At 39.0% G+C, this 19,970-nt stretch overlaps 1 protein-coding gene across 1 annotated transcript in view; it reads left to right on the forward strand.

The window, feature by feature from the left end:
- LOC108872865 (echinoderm microtubule-associated protein-like 6) overlaps positions 1-19,970 on the forward strand; it is an 84,735-nt gene that overhangs the window by 14,403 nt on the left and 50,362 nt on the right. Inside the window, exons 2-6 of the mRNA XM_018660756.2 lie at positions 8,913-9,072; positions 16,303-16,401; positions 16,512-16,580; positions 17,263-17,448; positions 17,897-18,032. Coding sequence (XP_018516272.1) covers positions 8,913-9,072; positions 16,303-16,401; positions 16,512-16,580; positions 17,263-17,448; positions 17,897-18,032 — 650 coding nt within the window. The remainder of the gene's footprint in view (positions 1-8,912; positions 9,073-16,302; positions 16,402-16,511; positions 16,581-17,262; positions 17,449-17,896; positions 18,033-19,970) is intronic.

Below are 19,970 nucleotides of genomic sequence, written 5' to 3' on the forward strand. Positions count from 1 at the left end.
TCTCTGACCTCAGGCGGTGGAAGAGCCTATTATGTCTTAGGGAATGGGATTTTTATTTTTTTTTTTTTAATGTCAGGCTCTTTTTTCTAGGCCCAGACACCGAACACAGTGACACACTTTCACACTTGGAAGCTGCTCAGTACAACCACAGTCTGCACTGGAGCAGTCAGGGTTAAGGGCCTTGTTCAAGTGCACCTCGGTGGTGGTAATGAAGAAGGGCCAGATTTATTCACCTGGTAACAACTGGTGACCTTCTGGTCACAAGCCCTCTTCTCTAACTTGATGAGAATGCAGCCAAGAAGACGCTGCAGGCTGGACAAATGAAAAAGAGCAGTGCTTCCTTAAATCTTCCCATAGAGAGCATGTGACGATGTCTCCCACATGGTGGATGAGATTGTCCCAACCAGGGACCATTATTTTCCACAGGTTGCATTTAGTTATTACATACAAATATGGCTCTGGTCTTTTCTTCTCACTTTAGCCTGCGTTAGGCTAGGGCCACAGACAAGATTTCAACTCTGACTTCTTTGACCAACACACACACTTACCAAATCAGTGCTTACTGGGCTGATAAATAAGTACTGATAATTAAAAATAATTCCAGCGTCTCAGAGTAAGAATTTGTGAGATTTTTGACTGAGCATAAAAAAAGAATCACAGCAAAAGTACAAGTGGGTTGAGCTTGAAATTAAGTCATTATTTGGATTTTTGCCTCTCAAGATCCCTGTTCAATATCTCACAAAGACCTCAGAGAAGAGAGGAATTAATTCCTAGATATATGCTTTTTTCATTTGACAGAGTTTGTTAATGGCAGCAGCGTGCAGCACAGGCCTGGTGGCTCTGTGGATTCACAGCTCAGTGGTCTTCATTAAGATGATGACTAAGAAATTATCTGTCCAGCATCCCACCGCCAATCTGCCCCACAGCCATGAATGTTCCCACGATCTGCTGGCACTCAAACACACTTAAGCACACACTATTCCTACACACAGATTTACTCAAACACACACAAACCCCTCAGGGTGTTATGTCACTCATCAGTGCAATTCTGAAAGGTCTGGAAACTGAATTTAAGCTACTTATTGTAAGGAGAAAGAGAGAGCGATAGACATAAGGGGAGAGAGAGACTGAACTCCTTATCATGCCTTTAAAAGAAGAGAAGATGTAGACTTTATTTTAGGAAAATGTTCTCTCCTCAGAGGCAGTTATTAGACTTCTTATCCATTTTTCTCTGGAGGCAGCAGATACCTAGCAGCAACTTTTTGGGCAAATGTAAAAAAGCAATATTTCCACAGGAGTTCTCCATAAGGCAGCTTCCATTGAGGTTTCTTTTCCTTGCTGCCAGAAAACATGACAATTTCCTGTTGAATGGATTTGTTCCAAGCAACATTTTTTGCCTAGATTACACGATCGAACAGCTCGCTGCATCATTTCCCTTAAAGCCACAATCACATCACTGCTGCTGAAACTGGAGTTGGACAGCGTTCTTACAGATTAGAGTTTTACAGTTTGTGTTTGTGCATGACTAGTTTAACTGTCAGAATAATGTATTTTAAAAGTTATTATATTTCTTACAAAAGCGAACCATGGAGCTGATTTAATCCTCAAGCAAATATAGGCACAGTGCTGATCTGTTGCACCCTGTCAGTGGGACGAACACAGAGAAGCTCACTTCTTTTGAAGTTCAGGCAACCAAAACCACTTGTGTAAGGTTAGGAAAGGGTTGTAATGGTTGAAAGAAGCCGGTGTTGTAGACTTGAGACCTGGGCTTGCGTCAGACTTAGGTCATAAAAATGATGACCTGAAATTTGGCATGGACTTGAGACTTACTCCAACTTGGTCTCAGCCATGTAAAATACTTTTAACACAACTTTGAAAAATAAATGTTTAATAATAAATTGTTGTGTCACTGTCATTGTAAACATTCAGACCTGAAAAAGTGGCATCTTCACCTGAAATTTATATTTGATTTATATTTGAAGCCCTAAATGATATGAAAACTTGACTTGCATTTGTCTCAAGTCTCATTTGACTTGATTTTCAAGTAATTTTGATGATTGACGATGAAATCCAATCCAATTTGGCCATAATTGAAATTTAACTAAAAAGACTTCACAACTGACTTAAGACCCACTCTAGTAGACTTGCCTCAAAAGACATGGGACTTTGGTTGGACTTCCTCTTGAATGACTTGAAACTTGGCTTTTTCTCCCAACTGACTTAAACCACGAAATAAGACCTGCTATAACAGACTTAAGACTCCTCATCAATGTCTGGAATGAGCTGAGACTAGACTTACTGGTCAAGTCAAATCATTCAATTCTTGGTTTTAAATGACCAGAGATTTGATTCAAATTTGTCTTGAATGACTTGATATTTGATTTGGATCTTCATTGAATGATTTGGGATTTGACTTGGGCTTATGTATAATGACTTGAAACTTGACTTGGACTTGCCTTAAATCAAATGAGCTGGAGTTACTTACTTCTTCTGACAGACTTGAGACTTCATCTGGATATTTGTCAGATAGACTTAGAGACTCAGACTTGACTTTATTGATCCCTTTGGGATGACTCCCTCAGGGAAATTAAATCTAAAGATGACTTGAGATTTGAGATTAGATTTTTGATTGGAGTTGGACTTGTCATCATTGTTTGAGATTTGACTTGGACTTCTCTAAGAAGACAAGATTTGATTTGGACTTGGGATTTTACTTGGACATATTCTAAATGGACTGAGGCATGACTTGAATTTAGGCTTAAAGCTTAAAAGCATAGAAATGACATGTGAAAAGTCTTGAAAGTGGCCTTGTATTTGTATGCAGACCCATGAGATCACGTTGGTTTTAGCATGTTTCTGTTCTTGAAAATAAGTTTTTCTATGTGATTTTGAATAATATGCAGCAACATGCAGAACCCACAGTTACTACATATCAAGGGCTCCATACTCAGTACACTATAAACCCACACTATTAATAATAACATATTAAGGATGAAAACTGTTAGTAACAACAGAAGAGAAGCAGAAATCTCAGGGCATTGTAAGATATAAAAATATTATTAGAAGAGACTCTTGTGTGTTCTCAATTACCCATAGAAGGACAACTGGGGAAAACAAGCCATTGTTTTATTACACACACACGCACACAGAGGAGGAGATCCTCTGGGCTATTTATAGAAGCTGTCCTGATTTCACCACCTGCTATAAATAAAATCACCTACACTGAATTTATTCTTAGCTGCATGTCTGGTGTTTATAAAGCTGCCAGAAAGACAGAATAAGCCTAATAAACTACAGTAGCATGTAGCACTGAGGAAGTTAAAGGGCAGAGGTGACAATGTGTTGCTTCTGTGTCTCTGGATTGATGATGGAAGACACGGAGATGAAACAGAGATGAAAGAAAAAGGGTGGGAAGGTAGAGAGGATAATTTCTAAGCACTGAGCACAAACAGGGAGGAAATATGACATCTCACATACACACATACACAAAAAGAGCTAGTTAATTTATTATTCATATGGCATTTACAATATTCATTGGAGGATGTGTGCTCATTCCAGTTTAATTGGCACTATTAAAGTAAGTGCCTCTATATGTGTGTGTGTGTGTGTGTGGTGTGTGTGTTCATTACCAATTAACTCCTGTGATGAATGTTTCCCAGATTGCCCGCTTTCAGTCAGATCTCCCCGCTGGCAGCAGCAGCCTCTCGGTGGCTTGTCTCTCCCTCAGACAGGGCTTTGATCTGCAGAAAACAGACGCTGCCGCTCACTTTCTACAGTTTTCATTCAGACGATTTGTCACTTGGCCCTGCAAGCTAAAGCCAAGTCTGTCACAGCCAACACATCACGCTGTAATTTGGGAAAGGTAATTGAATTTTAGAAAGATATGTAGCTCCACTTTCAGGTGACAACATCACTTAATCAACTGTCATCACAAAAAAAACTACAGCATTGGCTATTTGTTCAAGAACTTAAAAATCCTGTGTGCTCATATCCTTAGCAATGCCCTCTAGTGGTAAGGCAAACAATGACTGTCATCTCTCAGCAGCAAATGCAACAGTTTTCTGTATTGTTCTGGTGACCTGTTTTAAGCTTGATTAATAGTAGATGTAAGGGGTTGAAAGGAGTCTTGCCATAGCTACCTATGGTATAGGTTTTGAATGAATAATAATAGTAATAGAGCATTAGATTTCACCTGTTCATATCACCTCATTCATTCACAGTGTGTGCGTGTGTTAGTGTCCTTCACTCTAAAGACTTCCACTTGATGTCTTTATATAAACCACAAAATTTGCTTCAAGGGGCTTTAAAATCTATATAGCAAACAGCACCCTCTGTCCTTAGACCCTTGATCTGGCTATGGATGACTACCACCATCACCTGTTGGGGGGCCAGGTTCAAATGGGGAAAAAAATGAGTGTGAACATTATACAAGCTGTATGTACAAATACACAAGACAACCCCATGCAGGTTCAACTGTGTCGGAGTCTTTACACCTCGTCTACACTTTCAAAATAGAATGTCAGAAATTGTTTGTCTTTCATCAGTCTCTATATAGGATGCAATAATGTTGATATAAGTGGATTTTACAAAACCCCAGTTTTTTTTAGCATCCAGTGCTAACATTTTTTAAAACATATTCTCTATATAGTCTCAAGCATGGCAACTCTGGAATTGTTACAGTTACTAAGCCACTAAAATAAACAATCAAGGTTTTCTCATGTTGAGTTCATGTTAGTTGCAGGTCTGTGGTTAGACGTGAACCTCTGCAACCTTATCTGAAATTTCTAGAGATGCAAAACATGTAAGCACAACATGCAACACAACACTTTAAGGAACCACTGTGCATTGTGCGTAACTATTAATGTAAAAATATGTAAATAATATACTCTGTTTAAAGCTTTACTCATGCCTTTTCTGTCTGTCTAATCTTAAACAAATCACAGCTACAATAGTCTGTCTCTCGCTCCAGGTGAATCATTAATAAAGCACATTATCACCACTCCACACAGTGTCGGCACACACACAACAGTCTTTTTTTAGCAGCTAGTGAAATTAGTGCAGTTTCTATAAATAATCGAGGGACTCCATTGTGTGTGTGTGTGTGTGTGCATGTGAGTGAGTGAGTGAGAGAGAGAGAGAGACCCCTGGCTGGTGTGATTTCAACTAACAGATGGCGGTTTGTCCCAGGGATATGCACGGAGAGGCGAGGTAGAAATTTGGGTGTAAAGACCAACAAAACCAAAATGAGAGCATTTAAATCAAACTGCAGGAAAGAGGAGAAATGAAAAAGGTGCAGGGAAGAAGAAAAGAAACTAGGATGGATTGTTAGACTCAGAAACAGGGTGAAGGCTGGGGGGGTAGAGTTTTTGGCAAAGGATGGGAATGATTAGAGGAAGGAGGAGAGCCAAGATGAACAGGGAATTAAACTGGATAAATATATCAGAAGAAAATGTTGAAGGACATCAACATCACAATTTGTTGATTCTCACTTGCTCATATTTTGCCTGATATGTTCCTGAAATGTAAACTGTGTGTTGTTATTTGGCTTTTCTGCTGCCAGATTTGTTTGTCTGAAGATAAACTTAAGGTTCATGTGTTTGCCATGCCAGTGCCTTGGCTCTAGGGATAGCATTGTTGCTTGGTCCACAGCTTTGGTGGACTAAAACATCTGAACAACTGTTGGATGGTTTCTCCTGAAATTTAGCGCTACCATAAGGTTGACATTTGTGATGTCAGCAAAATATTTCATCAAGTAATGGATGGATTTCCATGAAATTTTGTTTGTTTTTGTTTTGATCATTTCATGTTCCCCTGAGGATAAATGGTAATAACCCTGGTGATCATCTAGTTTTTAATTTGTCTAATACTTTATACCTCACAGCCTCACAGAGCTGTTAGCATGGCTAAAAATGAAAATGAAAAAAGAACTCTGCTGTCCCACCTCCAAATTGAGTTTATGCTGCACCCACCTGACTTAACAAGTTCAGACTCTTAAGATTGTGCATCTTACTATGGCATAATCTGCTAAAGAACGTTTTCTATCTTTGTTAGTTTTGGAAAAACCTTTACTTAAACTGTAGCCTGTGTGAATTAATTTGACTGTATGGCTGTCTGATCCAGTCAATCAGAACCCACTGTTCTCTGTGGTTATGGTGTAATACATGATAGACATGGAATTCTCAAAACACGTTACTGCAATTTTTATTGTTCTGTTTGGGACATTAGTGAAATATCTGTTCTGTTTCAATGTAACTCTGAGGAACCATTTTGCGGTTCTAAACAGAACCCTTTTTTTCATTTAGGGTGAAAATGCTTTGATGCTCTCCATCAAAACAAAACAAACAAAAAACAGTCTCATTGATTAATGTGATTTAGCCCCTAGGCTATCACACACGCACACACGCACACACACCCTTACAATATAAGGGCCTTCAAGTGTATGTGTGTGTTTCCATAAGCATTAATGGACTATACATAATGTTAATGTTTTTGCATATATGTTTGCAGGTGTAGATAACATTATGTAATGTGTGTGTGTGTGTGTGTGTGTGTGTGTGTGTGTCCTCCACTCTAATGGCCTCCACTCAGTGTCTCCATTATTCTCCGCTCTTTCACTCTCCCTCCTACACAGACGTGACTTCCATCTTCACATCGATTTCTTTTTCATCACATATTTTTCCTCTGACAGTCTTTTAGCCTGACAAAGACCCTCAAAGATTTCTTTAAGGTTTTGTTCAGATAGTGGATGTAAAAGCATGTTGGTGATAACAGATAGCTACACTGGTATTGCAAGTCAAACACCTGATAATACTCCCTGTGTAGGCCTCTGGTCCACTATCTTATATAACTCAATATATCTCTTATTCAGCATTTCTTTCATCTTTCATTCCCCAAAAAAAAATACTGTCTACTACATGTCTTGATTAGTTAAATAACTACAGTAGTGTATTGCTGTCAACACGGTGAAAAAGTATTTCTTTATTATGTATTATTATGTATGTCGCCACAACTTGTTTGGAATAGTATTTCTTAAAGGCAGCTAAAAAAAGAAAAATGAAATAAACAATGATACTATAACATTTTTAACATGTAACAGCCTTATCTAGACATTTGGAATTAACCACAGTATGTATTTTTTAGTTATTTGTGTTTTTATGTATGTCAGTGTGATTTGGAAGGTGTTTTCCTACTTCTGAAATAGACCCAAAGTTCTGGTTTCCCTTTTATATTTATGTACCCTTGCTTTTGTGAGCTGCTAAGTATAATGTATAATGCTGATGTATGCATACACTGGTATATAATATATTATTTGCAAACATATTTGTCAGGTAAGCTGACAGCAGACAGACCAAGCTAGTTCTTAATATGTTTTTAATCTCTTTGAAAGAACAATTAGACAAATATCTAATTGGCAGTTGTATACAGTTTAAATTGGTAAATACAAAATAAATTGATAAATAGCAATAAGTATCTAAACAACCGTCTAAAAGGATAGACAAGATAATAAGGCATAAAAAGCATAAAATTCTTGTATTTGTATTTGTATTTTTTGATTGATTGTGAAGTTATTTCTGTCTCTCATTTTATAAGTGTGAAAACTATTTCATTGGCAGTATAGCTGATAGTAGTACTAGTAGCAGGCTTGTACTAACAGCAGCAGTACTACTCCTACTACACGAACGAGTTGTAGTAGTAGTAGTAGTAGTAGAAGTAGTACAGTAGTAGTAGTACATGTCATAGCCATGTGTCATTGACCAGTGAACATCAGTCTAATGATAGGAATGTAGTCACACGTGCATAGGCAACACAAATACCTGGACATTTTCAAAATAAAAGTCTAAAATGTGTAGAAACAAAACAAAAGCATCAAAAAATGATTCACAGTGTTAATAAAATCATAAATGAACAATAAGACACAAAGGTACCGTGTGTACCAGGTGTTTGGTGTTTTCAGGTGTGTGTGTTTGTTTCTGTGTGTGTGTGTTTTGTGATGTTTGACCTTGACTCTACAGTTGTTGTGCTCAGTCCTCGCCTCCCATGCCCTTGGCGATGTGGTCGTCATGGCAACCACAGGAGCTAGCAGGCTCATTGGCTGGCAGGTTGAAGAGGAGACTGGATGTCGAAGGATGTGTGTGTGTGTGTGTGTATGTGCGTGTGCATGTGCATGTGCAGAGCAGATAGCATCCCTGGGATCAATGGAGCTCTGTGGCTGGCACACCTGTTCCATTTCTGTTCTATTTTATTCTTCTGTTATTTCATACACAGTCTCTCCATGTTCTACACACTTCTGATAGTAACATTGACCTTTCCTGACTATACACACACACACACACAGAGAGAGAGAGAGAGAGAGCGCACTGTGACTTTTCTCTTTTACTTTCTATCTCTGTTGCTCTAACAATAGACTGAGGAGGATGTAAGGACAGACAAAGATCTGTTAATGTCAGATCTGGTTCTCATTGAAGTAAGTGAGAGAAAAGCCAAGGTCACACTGACATGACCCTACACGCACACATACACACACACACGAACTTCAATCATCAGGGATCATTACACCGTCAACAGAGCGGAGAGGAGACTGTGTCTCTGTGTGTGTGTGGTGTGTGGTGTGTGTTGATAATGATGCTATTAAGCAGTGAGTGTATTTATAGCACTCTCTTTGTAAAGGAGAACACACACTGACCCTCTGAGATAAAGAGGGAGATGAAGAGTGGAGAGAGGACAGGTTTATAAAAGTTTATTTTATGATCTTGGAGTTGTTGTTCTTCCTTTTTTTGTTTGTTTCTCTCATTTATTTATAGATATGTCATGTATGTGCAAAATGGAATAGAGTCAAAACATTTATTTTCAGTCCATAGATGACATCAATTTTTCTCTCTCTCCCTCCCTCCTTCCTCCCCTCCCCCCCCCAGCCTGGCGTTGCACCCGGAGCGCTCCCTGGTGGCAACGGGTCAGGTGGGGAAGGACCCTTATGTGTGTGTGTGGGACTCCTTCACTGTCCAGACCATCTCTCTGCTCCGTGATGGACACACACATGGCATCGCCTGCCTCGCATTCAGCGCTGACGGACAGGTGACAAACAAACACACACACACACATGCATACACAAGTTTCGTGTTTGAAGTGGCACACACATGCACACTGCACACATTTAGTGAGCATGATTAATGAACATAATCTGATTCTGCCAGCAGACCCGTGTGGCTGTGTGTGTGCCCAACAGATGGTTTTTGTCGTTAAAGGACACTTGTGCATCAACCTAAAGGTCATGAAAAAAGTGCTTTGCGCATACACACACACACACACACACACTCTGACAGCAGGATAAAAGAGGGGGAGGGAAAGGGAGAGTAATGGGAAAGGACAAAAGAAGTAGGATGTATAATATATGGATGTATAGAATATGGTAGGTCTATATATAGCTGTAGTAGTAGTAGTAAGATGATAATGATGGTTATTCTTCAATTCTTGTTTGGTTCAGTAACTTGAATGAACTGACAACAGCCCTGATGTACAAAAGCTGACACATACAACAAGAAAAACAGAGGCAGATCTCACTCAGTCATATTTCAACATGAGTATTTGTGTTATTGTGTTATTACAGGTCTACCTGATATTTATTCTACATTTAAATTGAGATGTAGGATAAATAATCTGAATTTTAGATTTGGTTGAAATGCTTGATTGAGATTGTAGATACATTTTATTTCATTTTAACTGATCCCAAACATTAACACCAGGGTGTTTTGTAAGATGTTAGACAAGCTACAGGGTGTTAAGCAGATTCTTGAGATTTTGAGTAGGGAGGGTGTTCAGTGGAGTGTTAAGATGTCAGGTACAGTGTTAGGTGAGACTAACATCAGCGCTGTCAGCACAGTGGGTTAACCGACACAGAGGAATCAAATACACGCAAGCACATGTTCCTGATGCTTTACATTACTTTGTAATATATTGTAATATATTTTTTAGCACTGTTAAAGCAAGAAACACAAATTGTTTTCTAGTGCAGGGAAACAGAAACAACATTAAAAATATGCTAACATAAATAGCTGCCTTAATATACTGTTTGTCCAGATTCTCAGAATGGTATAAACTGCTGCAATGTCTTGACATACAGTGGTGGAAAAAAGTTTTCGGACACCCTTAAAATTTTACACAATCTCAAATATTAGCATGAGATATTTGGGGAAAAATCTTTTTTGTGTTTCAAAAGGTGTGGTTGCTATTAGACAGACACAAAGAAATACAAATGATATTATTTTGTTTATTGTTTACAAGAAAAACTAACAAAACTAAATTCTTGACAGTTTCAATATGTCAGTTCTCAACACTGTCGGTATCAAAGTCAACAAATAACAGAGAATGTGTTCAAAACTGAACAAAAAATAAATAAACCACCACATCATCAAATTAATATTTAGTAGTCCTGCCATTAGCATGCAGTAGAGCTCTAATCCTGGCTGGCATGTTCCCCACAAACCTTTCACATTGTTGAGGGGTAATCTTGTCCCATTCTTCTTGAATTACTGCTTTTAACTCTTCTAAGTTCTTTGGTTTATGCTTTGAAACAGACCTTTTGATAATCCACCACAGATTTTCATTGGGGCTCATGTCCGGGGATTGAGCTGGCTACTCTAAGACCTGGATAGAATGCTCCTGCAGCCAAGTTCTACTGGCCCTGGATGTGTTGCAAGGGGCATTATCTTGTTGAAACATCCAGGGAGCATGTGGGTTTCGAGAATGGTACAATACTTGCCAGAGTTCAATGTGCTATCACAGATGACCAACACCAGCAGCACTCATGCATCCCCAAACCATGATACTGCCTCCACCATGCTTGACAGTAGATACTGTACATCCTGGAGATAATGCTTCGCCTGGCCTTCTGTGTACCCTCACATTATCAGGAGGATAAATCTGGAAACTGGACTCATCTGACCACAGAATCTTCTTCCAATTCCTGGCTGTCCAGTTCTTGTGTGCTTGGGTCCAACAACGCCAGGCTAACCTCTGTCTCTCATTGATCAGGGGCTTCTTGACAGCCTTGTAGGACCTTAAGCCATGATCTAAAAGTTGTTCACGTACAGTGCGGGTGGAACACTGGACACCAGTTTGGTTTGACCACTGCTGCTGAAACTCCTGTGATGTCATTCGGTGGTTTTCCCTGCAAATGCAGATCAGGATGCGATCATTTCTTGCTGAAGAAACCCTTGGATGCCCAGATCTTGGTTTGTCTTCCAAGCTGTTGGTTGGAGTGTATCCAACTACTGAAGGACTGCATCTGCACTTCCTGGCTATCTGGCAGCCGCTGTACCTTCCTAGCTGAAAATCTGTATCTTCAGGCTTGTTTCCTGCGTTAGGTTCCTTGTTTTAGCCATTTTTGTCTCTGAAGAACTCTCAAATGTGCTGGCTTTACATAGACACGAAGCACAGCAACAAAAATTGTGTCTTTAAATAAAAAGCACAACCTTCATTAGTGGATCACTGGTACCAAAATGACCCAATACTCAAAATTTCTTATGCATTTTTATGGAACCAATCAATTTTAAGTTTTTAATTTTTTAGGACTTGTTTAGTATTTTGGCTGTGACTGCACTAAAAGAAATTTCACTTGAAGACCTAAGAGTGATTCTTAATGCAATTTTTCACAAATGCATGGGGTGTCTGAAATCTTTTTTTCCACTACTGTATGATGAACGTTCAAATGCACTGATTTGTTACTCAAACTGGACTCCCTAAATTGTATTTTATTGTCTTACTGGTACCTAAAGATTTAGGGTTTTACTTGAGTGGTCAGGTGTTAGTCAGAGTATTAAGCAGGATGTTAAATTTGGGTGTTTTTGACAAGCTGTTTGATTGTTAAGTATAGTGTTAGTGTAGTAAAGGAGTTGGGGTATTATGTCAGGGGGTGAGGTTTTTAGACTGAGTGTGTTGGGGGATTATGAAGAGTTTTATGGTTAGATGGGCATTAGCATGTTAAGAAGGATGGTGTTAAGGTGTTAAGGAGAGTATTATGCAGGATGATAGGGAGAATGTTTGGGTATTAAAGGTATAAGACAGGGTGTTAAGGACAGTGTTAAAGTGTAGTACAACCAAACAAACGGACTTCAGTTTTTTATTGTTGTAGCTGATCCAGATGAAGCAGAATCAAACTACTTAATATACTGTTTGTTGGCTAATTTTGAATTTATAGCAATAGCTTACTTTGATAATTTAAAGGACCAGTGCGTGGGATTTAGTGGCATCTCAGTTTCAGGTGATTATACATTAATGAAAACGTAAGTATAAATATTATATCCAATTCTGCCAGTAGATTGCCCTAAATCCTTTAAATTCTACAGATTAACCAGTATCTCTAGTTGACAGATTACAGATACAGTTGCATCACTATCCTCAAGTAAAAGTACCATAAAAGTGCGTTTGTACCCAAAGCCTTTGAGGACATTTGCTATGCTACTTTCTCCGTCTGGTTTCTACGTTGGAAAAATGTTTTTGTAAAATTGGAGCAACAGATGACTTCAGCCCTCATCATGTGTGCAGCCCCTGCAGCCAATCCTGTTGAAATAATACAGTCACCTGCAGTGTAATGGTTGATTTATATTGTGCGTGGTTACATCATTTCCACCCACTGGCTCTCAATTGTGACTCAGTTCATCTGGTTTAAACGTCACCAAACAAACAGACTTTGAGTCACAGTGAGTTTACAGACAGCCTCATATCTGACAATAGTGTGACAGGCTTTGTTAACACACCAAATTTGAAATCATTATGTTGTGTTGAGTGGACATCAGAAAGGTATGAAATAAATCCCCCTCCCCACTCCATCTCTTTGGTTGCCCCCAACATATCAGTCAACCTGTGGCTGTTAAAATGAAACACAGCTCAGTGTTTCATCAGAGACCAATATACAAAATGACTCTGGCTGTGAGTGGGCGGCACTCACAGTAAATGAACAGAGTTTTTCTGAATCTCTCAGTGCTTCAGTCAGCACAGTGTGTGTGAGAGGTTTGGAGGTGGACTGCTGCTTTCTTTAAACCACATCTTACTCACCTCAGAAAACCTCAGAGGAAAAATGAAGAAAAGCATCTTTTTCCTTGAGTCATAGTTTTCTTTGCATTTATGATTTCAAGGTTTTAAGAGAGTGCCAAGTCTTTTGACCTTTGACTTCATCACCGCTGTAATATAAATTCTCCCTTAAAGTAAGTTACTCTGTCAGCTAAATGCTTGTGCTGTAAATCCAAATTCTGTCTGACAAAGCCTTGAGTTTTCATGCATTCCTGAGCCACCATTCATTACTCAGATGTGCAGGATATAGTATAATACACACAAAAATGCAGTAACATTCCTCTTCCCTTTGCAAGCCATGAAAATCACCACGTTTTCAGCTGAAGTTGCAACAAATTAAGAAATAGAAATATCAGAGATTTTCTACACAGTAGAGTTCTTAAAACAAAGACCTGATCCAACAGAACCCGTGTGGTGCTGATGAATTTGAAACCCAAACCTGACCCAGAACTTATGTGGGCTATATTTTTGTTACTTCTTTTTCAAAGACAAAGTTATATGCTTATATAAGGAAAAGCTTCCTCACACATAAAAAATAACTAATCTAACGAACACAGACTATGGCACTGTGGCCCACTAGCACAAAACATATATATGGCTGATTAACTCAAACATCTCTCCCACTGAACCTGACACAGTCCAGACACTTTATCATAATATTACCATATCATATAATCAGACTTTATTTGTATAGCATATTTTATACAATGTAATATAATATGTTTTTGCTTTGTTTCAATTTATTTCATCCATTCCTGACCACCAGCTGGTGAACAATAGCATAAGCTAGTTCAGGTCAATCAGAGTCTTGCCCTTTTAAAATAATCTAATCTAATCTAATCTAATCTAGGCATCATAATATATAACCAGCCAGTGGATATTTTCTTACAGCTGAGAGTTGAGAAGAACGATGATGAGTTTAAACTGTCAGAGATCATTGATGCTGCCCTTTGTTGTCTACTTCTATACTTTTTCCTCAAATGACACAGACATGCAGCTGTAGTTGTTGAAAGCTATCAAACTTTTTGCTATCTCTGTTAAACAATTAGGTGTTCAGTGAACACACATTTATCTAAAGTATGGATAGAAGACCAGAATCTGAATTATTCACTTATTAGCTGTGCTAAACTCACTTGTCTCTTCCTGAATTTAGAGCTGGGAGATAAAATGTGAGGGAGAACCTTGTGCACATATAACTTGAAAGCCTCAGCAAAGTTAATGTTATGAGCTCAACTGTACATCAGCCTTTGAAGAGCTTTCATACCCCCAGCAATTAGGAACAGAAACATTTAAAGTGTAAAAAGACCAGATTTAAAATAACTGTTGGGGCCACTGCTGAGGTAGAAAACAGCTGAAACTCAGGCTTCCAAAACTAGCAATTAAATGCATGGTTTTGTTTTCTTTGTTTGATTCACCTGATGAATTAAATGACAATTCCTCAGCTGCCTAATTCTTAAAAATGTCCACAGACAAAATCAGACTGAGCAATGAAATGACATAAATGATCAATGCTGTTGTGTTGGCAGTTTTTGCTTCTGGCCGGGATTTTGGTCGCCTGAGTAAATCAGAGTATACACAGAATCAATAAAATAATCATAAATCCAGCTTCATAATAAATCAAGTGCTCAGGCTTTGGGTGCAGCTGATTTATTATTAAGTTAGACCACAGAGTCTGAGTATTCTTCTGAACCTGGAACATTTTACATTCTCTCTGAACTAGTGCTGCTGCTGCTCCACCTCAAAGAAACTGGTCAGAAAATTCTAATTCAGAGTGGAGTGTTGTTCTAAAAAGTTTGATCTGGTTAGAATTTAATTTCCCAAAAGAAAAGAAGAGCAGATGGCACACACAATAACCTTAAGATATGCATCTCCCTTAATCCTGCAAGAAGGACTCAGTGAACCTTCTGAAGTTCTCATTTCAAATTGGACTAAGGATGAGTGAGGATGTGAGATGCTCATGGAGTGTGAGGATTTTCCAAGCAACTGCCAAATTGTCATTTCAAAATACTCATGCCACTGATATAAGAAACAACAATAAATATTGAACCTCTCTGTAAACTGGCAGCCATGACGCCCTTCACACTGATATGGTGGACAGAATATTCATTTTACATTACGTTTTACTTGTTCGGTTCAATTAGTGGTTCTTGCATGAATCCCAGTGTTGTCAGAAACGTATCAGTATGGAAATAACATACATAATATGGTCCCTGCTGCATGTAAAAACAGCCTAGGCTCATTCTGCCCTCAGTCTGTTCTCTGCTGCTATTCTAGTATTGGATTTATTGAGTTTTATCTGCAGAAGTAAAAACAAACAAAGGGCATCAAAGTCACAGAGAATATAGTCTGGAGCGGCATAAAAAAACAAATAGTGAGCGCTGACTAATCCACTGTTATGAAAAGTGACATTATGAGATAAAAACAAGGTTTGAAAAAGGATGTTTTGAAATAAAGAGCAGAATAATGAAATAAAAATGTACTTTCTATTAAATTTCATAAGATTGAATATCTGTTCAGATACAAAAAGTAAACAGTATTTAGAGAACTAGCTGTGCAACACTTAAAAATGCTGTATACAGTGTCGGTAGATAACCATGCTTAATGTGCAATAAGGAGATAAATGTGCAAGGTGGTCCATAGTGCAGTTCCTCTTTTAGCAGAGAAAGGTAACAATATGTAATATAATATAATATAATATAATATAATATGCTGTATGTAAGCTATTTATCTTGTGATGGGGCTCCATGGTGCTAACTTGAAACATGAGGAGGCCATGTTTGCTTCTCCAGTTCTTCACCAAAACCACCATCCTTTCATTATCTTAACCATTTTTAAGCAGAACAGGAAGTTAATCATCATCTCAGATGTCACAGTTCTGCATGTCCAGCCATAATTCTCCAACCTTCTCTCCATGACTTCTGTGCAATATCAGGGTGTCACACACTGGACTTGGGGAAAGCAGCTTTGTCTGTGCATGAAATCCAGGAAGCAGTCACATTTCCTCTAAAACACATTGGCAAAACAAATAGTTTGGATATAAGTTTTGATTTTTTTTGGGCTGGTGTGTGACATACATAGATAAAATGTGAGATGATGTTTTTTGTGTGTGCATGCAATTAGAGGCCTGTTTCTTCTGGAGACAGTCGATTTCTATTCATGATTTTTTTTTTTTCATTTAGATCTGTAACAACCTCTCCTCTCTCTCTCTCTCTCTCTCTCTCTCCCTCTCTCCTGTAGCGGTTAGCCTCGGTCGGCCTGGATGCCAAGAACACAGTGTGTATCTGGGAGTGGAAGAGAGGAAAGATCCTGGCTACAGCCACTGGACACTCAGATAGGGTGTGTGTGTGTGTGTGTGTGTGTGTGTGTGTGTGTGTGTGTGTGTGTGTGTGTGTGTCCGCATGTTATGTTGACTGTGTGTGTACATTAACATCTCCGCTGCCCTCCAGATCTTCGACATCTGCTGGGATCCGTTTCAGCAAAACCGTCTGGTGAGCTGTGGAGTCAAACACATCAAGGTAAGAGAGAGAGAGAAATACATACATATAAAAATCAAGCTGTAAGATGGCATTCAGGGTTCCTGCAGTAAGTGAGTTGAGTTTTGGATTAACACGAATGTGTTAGAAAATATCTGGTCCTTTGATTAAAAAAACGACAAAACAAAATCTCTAAACAAAAAAATATATATATATTTCTGTTGTGTGCTCCACCAACAGAGAACTGAAGTTAAAGATTACACTCGATAAAAGCTTCAGCTGTTTGGATCAGTTCATTTTCTGACTCTGGACCAGTCTGGGATGAATTCAGTTACCATGGTGATGGGTTTAAGTGTTCTGAATTTCCAGCTGACGCTCATGTGCTCACGTGTATCAACAGTATTTAAAGTCGTCCACAAAACTAACAGGAAAAACACATGATTTCTCAAAAATGAAGAAGAAATCATTGACAAAACAATTTTAACTCAACACGTCCGCTTACTAGCTTGTTCCAGAGCTTTCATGGCCTTCATTAGCAGGAGGAGTTGTGAGGAGCTGTGAATTGTAAATGTTCAACTTTCCTTAAGCTGACATTTTTAGGGCTTTGAAACAATATACACACAATAACACTGACCTTTTCACTGTATGAAACCAGAGAGAAGATACGTCCTCTTTATACTCCTGCTGAACATTTAGATCTTTGTGTTCCCCTCTCTCTCCATAGTTCTGGTCTCTGTGTGGAAACTCCCTCACTCCAAAGCGAGGGATTTTCGGGAAGACGGGTGACTTACAGACCATCCTGTGCGTGGCATCAGCTAAGGATGACATCACGTACTCAGGGGCACTCAACGGGGACATTTATGTCTGGAAGGGACTCAACCTGATACGAACGGTTCAGGCCGCCCACGGGGTGAGTCTCATACCTGCTGAGGAGTCTTATTATGGGAGAGCTACAGTAGCAGAAAGTCAGATTGTTCTTTTGGCCAGTCAATTGTCCAAAAACCCCAATAATGTTGATTTACAAATATACAATTATTAGGCAGCGTGGTGGTGCAGTGGTTTGCACTTAGAGCACTTAGCACTGTAATTCTGTCAAGGCAAAACAAAATCTTTTTAATAACAGATAATGTTCCAGATGTTTTAATCTGCATCTGTGGTGAATTAAAATTAATGTGAAAATAGGAAATTAATATATTACAAAGTATGAATACAACATGATGGTGAAGGAACAAAGAAACTGGTCAAACTTTTAAATAAAGTTCACTGACATCTGCAGAAATCCTTCAAACTAACCAACAGACAAACAAACTAGACTGAACATGATGATCTGTGGTGTGGTTGTGTTTGTGTATGCGCAGGCTGGTATCTTCAGCATGTATTCCTGTGAGGAGGGTTTTGCCACAGGAGGCAGAGATGGCTGCATCCGGCTGTGGGACGTCGACTTCAAACCGATCACCAAGATTGACCTGCGAGAGGCTGAGCAGGGATACAAAGGTATGTGGCAGGATGTACGATGTTAGACAGAAAACACACCAATGTACGGTCAAAGTATCAACAGGACAAAAAGAGAGACATTTTTATAGCTTGGACAAAGGAAACTAAACTGCATCAGCATGGCCTCAGGAGACACTTAAGGGTCTGTTACAATCTACAAGACCAGAATCACATGACCAGTGATCAGTAAAACCCCCCTTTTCTCACTGAGTAGTTTGATTGGTTCCAACCAGCAAAAGAGAAGCAAGCTTTGTTTCTATACAAAAGCTGATTTTGACCTTCAGTTAGCTTGTCAAGTGTGCCATGTTGGTCTTGAAAAGATGCAAATATTGTTCATGTTAAAAGTTTAACTCACTGGATGCATAATGTCTCCTACTTCACTGTGAATTCTGGGTGTATGTGACCTGGGGGTTTCAAGTTTCCGCATCAAGCTTAATAATGATTCATACTGGATCATAATTGGCTCCAAACTAGTTATGACACAAATCCTGAAGGTATGTCCAAGTATTAAACTCAGGTTTAATGTGAGCACAGAGAGACTTTTCTCCTTCAGTAGATGCATGTGAAAACAAAGTGTGCATGTCGCTCTGCACAAAGAAGCTCAAATATATATTATGTATAAAGATACAATATCACATGTTATTTGCAAGGTTCATATACTGTAGATGCCTGTAAATAGTGTTTACATATTTCTTTGCCTGGTGGAAGAACTCATGATTTCAGTGTCTTCATTGTGCCCCATTCACTTCTAAACCAAATGACCGATTCTGTGTCAGATCACAGGTTAACACCAGATGGAGATGGGGTTAAAAATGATTTAGCTGTCTCCTGAAAGAAGGAAGGCAGGGGCAATTAAGTGTGTTAGACAAAGACATCTATTGTGTGTGAGACCTTTAAACCAGGACAGACTTTCCCTGGTAATGAAAGCTCTGGCCTTTCCATCTCCATGTCCATTAACACGCCCTGACAGGATATTTAAGCCTTTTCTTCAGTCCTTATTCAACCTGGATAAACCCACTGATCTTAAATATCAGTGTATCACTTTTCTAAAGGTAAACTCTGCCTGTCACCCTCGTCACCTCCCCTCTGTCTCCTGGAGAAGAGAATAAAGAGAAGAGAAAAAGCCTTTTAGACATAGAAGATTCTTTTGTCAGTCGAAGGTTTTGATGCCTCAGTCTCGTCAGAATCTTCTTCCTTTTGAAAAAGTGCAGAGGAGATGGAACCTTGAATCTTTCACCTCCATTTCACTCCCCTGTAGGGAGGTTTAATTGTCATCCTCTGTCTTTAGTGTGAGATAGGAATGACCTGATTTTCTGACTTTCTCTTCTCTGAAGGCGTTGGAGGAGAAGTTTTTGGTAATGAGGTGAGCAGAGGTGTAAAAGTTTGTCATCTTCTGTCTTCAGCAAGAGAAGGGAACTGACCTGATTTTGGAAAAACCCAGAGGTGCTGCATGTTTGAACCTTTCTCCTCCTAAATGCCACTCCCCAGTAGGAGGTAGAGATGTATTCCTTTTGGAAAAGCTTGGGGGTGAACCATTAAGTCCCTGGCCTCCTTTTCACTTCTCCTGAAGATTTCTGAGAAAAAAGATAGAAAAGAAAAGATGAAAGGAAGGAGGTAAAGGTTTTGTCATCTCTGTTCCCAGTCAGAGATGGGAATGGCCTCATTTTGGAGAAGATGGAGCAGGTAGAGGGTTAACTCCCTCACCTCTCAAAAGCTTCAGAGAAAGCTGAGACAGTAGGTGCACAGTATTGTCATATTATTAGCTGTGCTAGTGGCATTGGATGATCAGTCCAATTCCTTGACATATCTGATAATATATAATATATGAAATTTTGTACAAACATTCATGTTCCCCAGAGAATGAATCCTCTGATCCCCTGACTTTCCTCTAGCACCATCATTAGGTTGGTATTTTTTTTCTCTATGAAGGCAAAATGC

This window comes from Lates calcarifer, linkage group LG16_LG22 (assembly GCF_001640805.2).
Source record: "Lates calcarifer isolate ASB-BC8 linkage group LG16_LG22, TLL_Latcal_v3, whole genome shotgun sequence".
NCBI lineage: Eukaryota > Metazoa > Chordata > Actinopteri > Centropomidae > Lates > Lates calcarifer.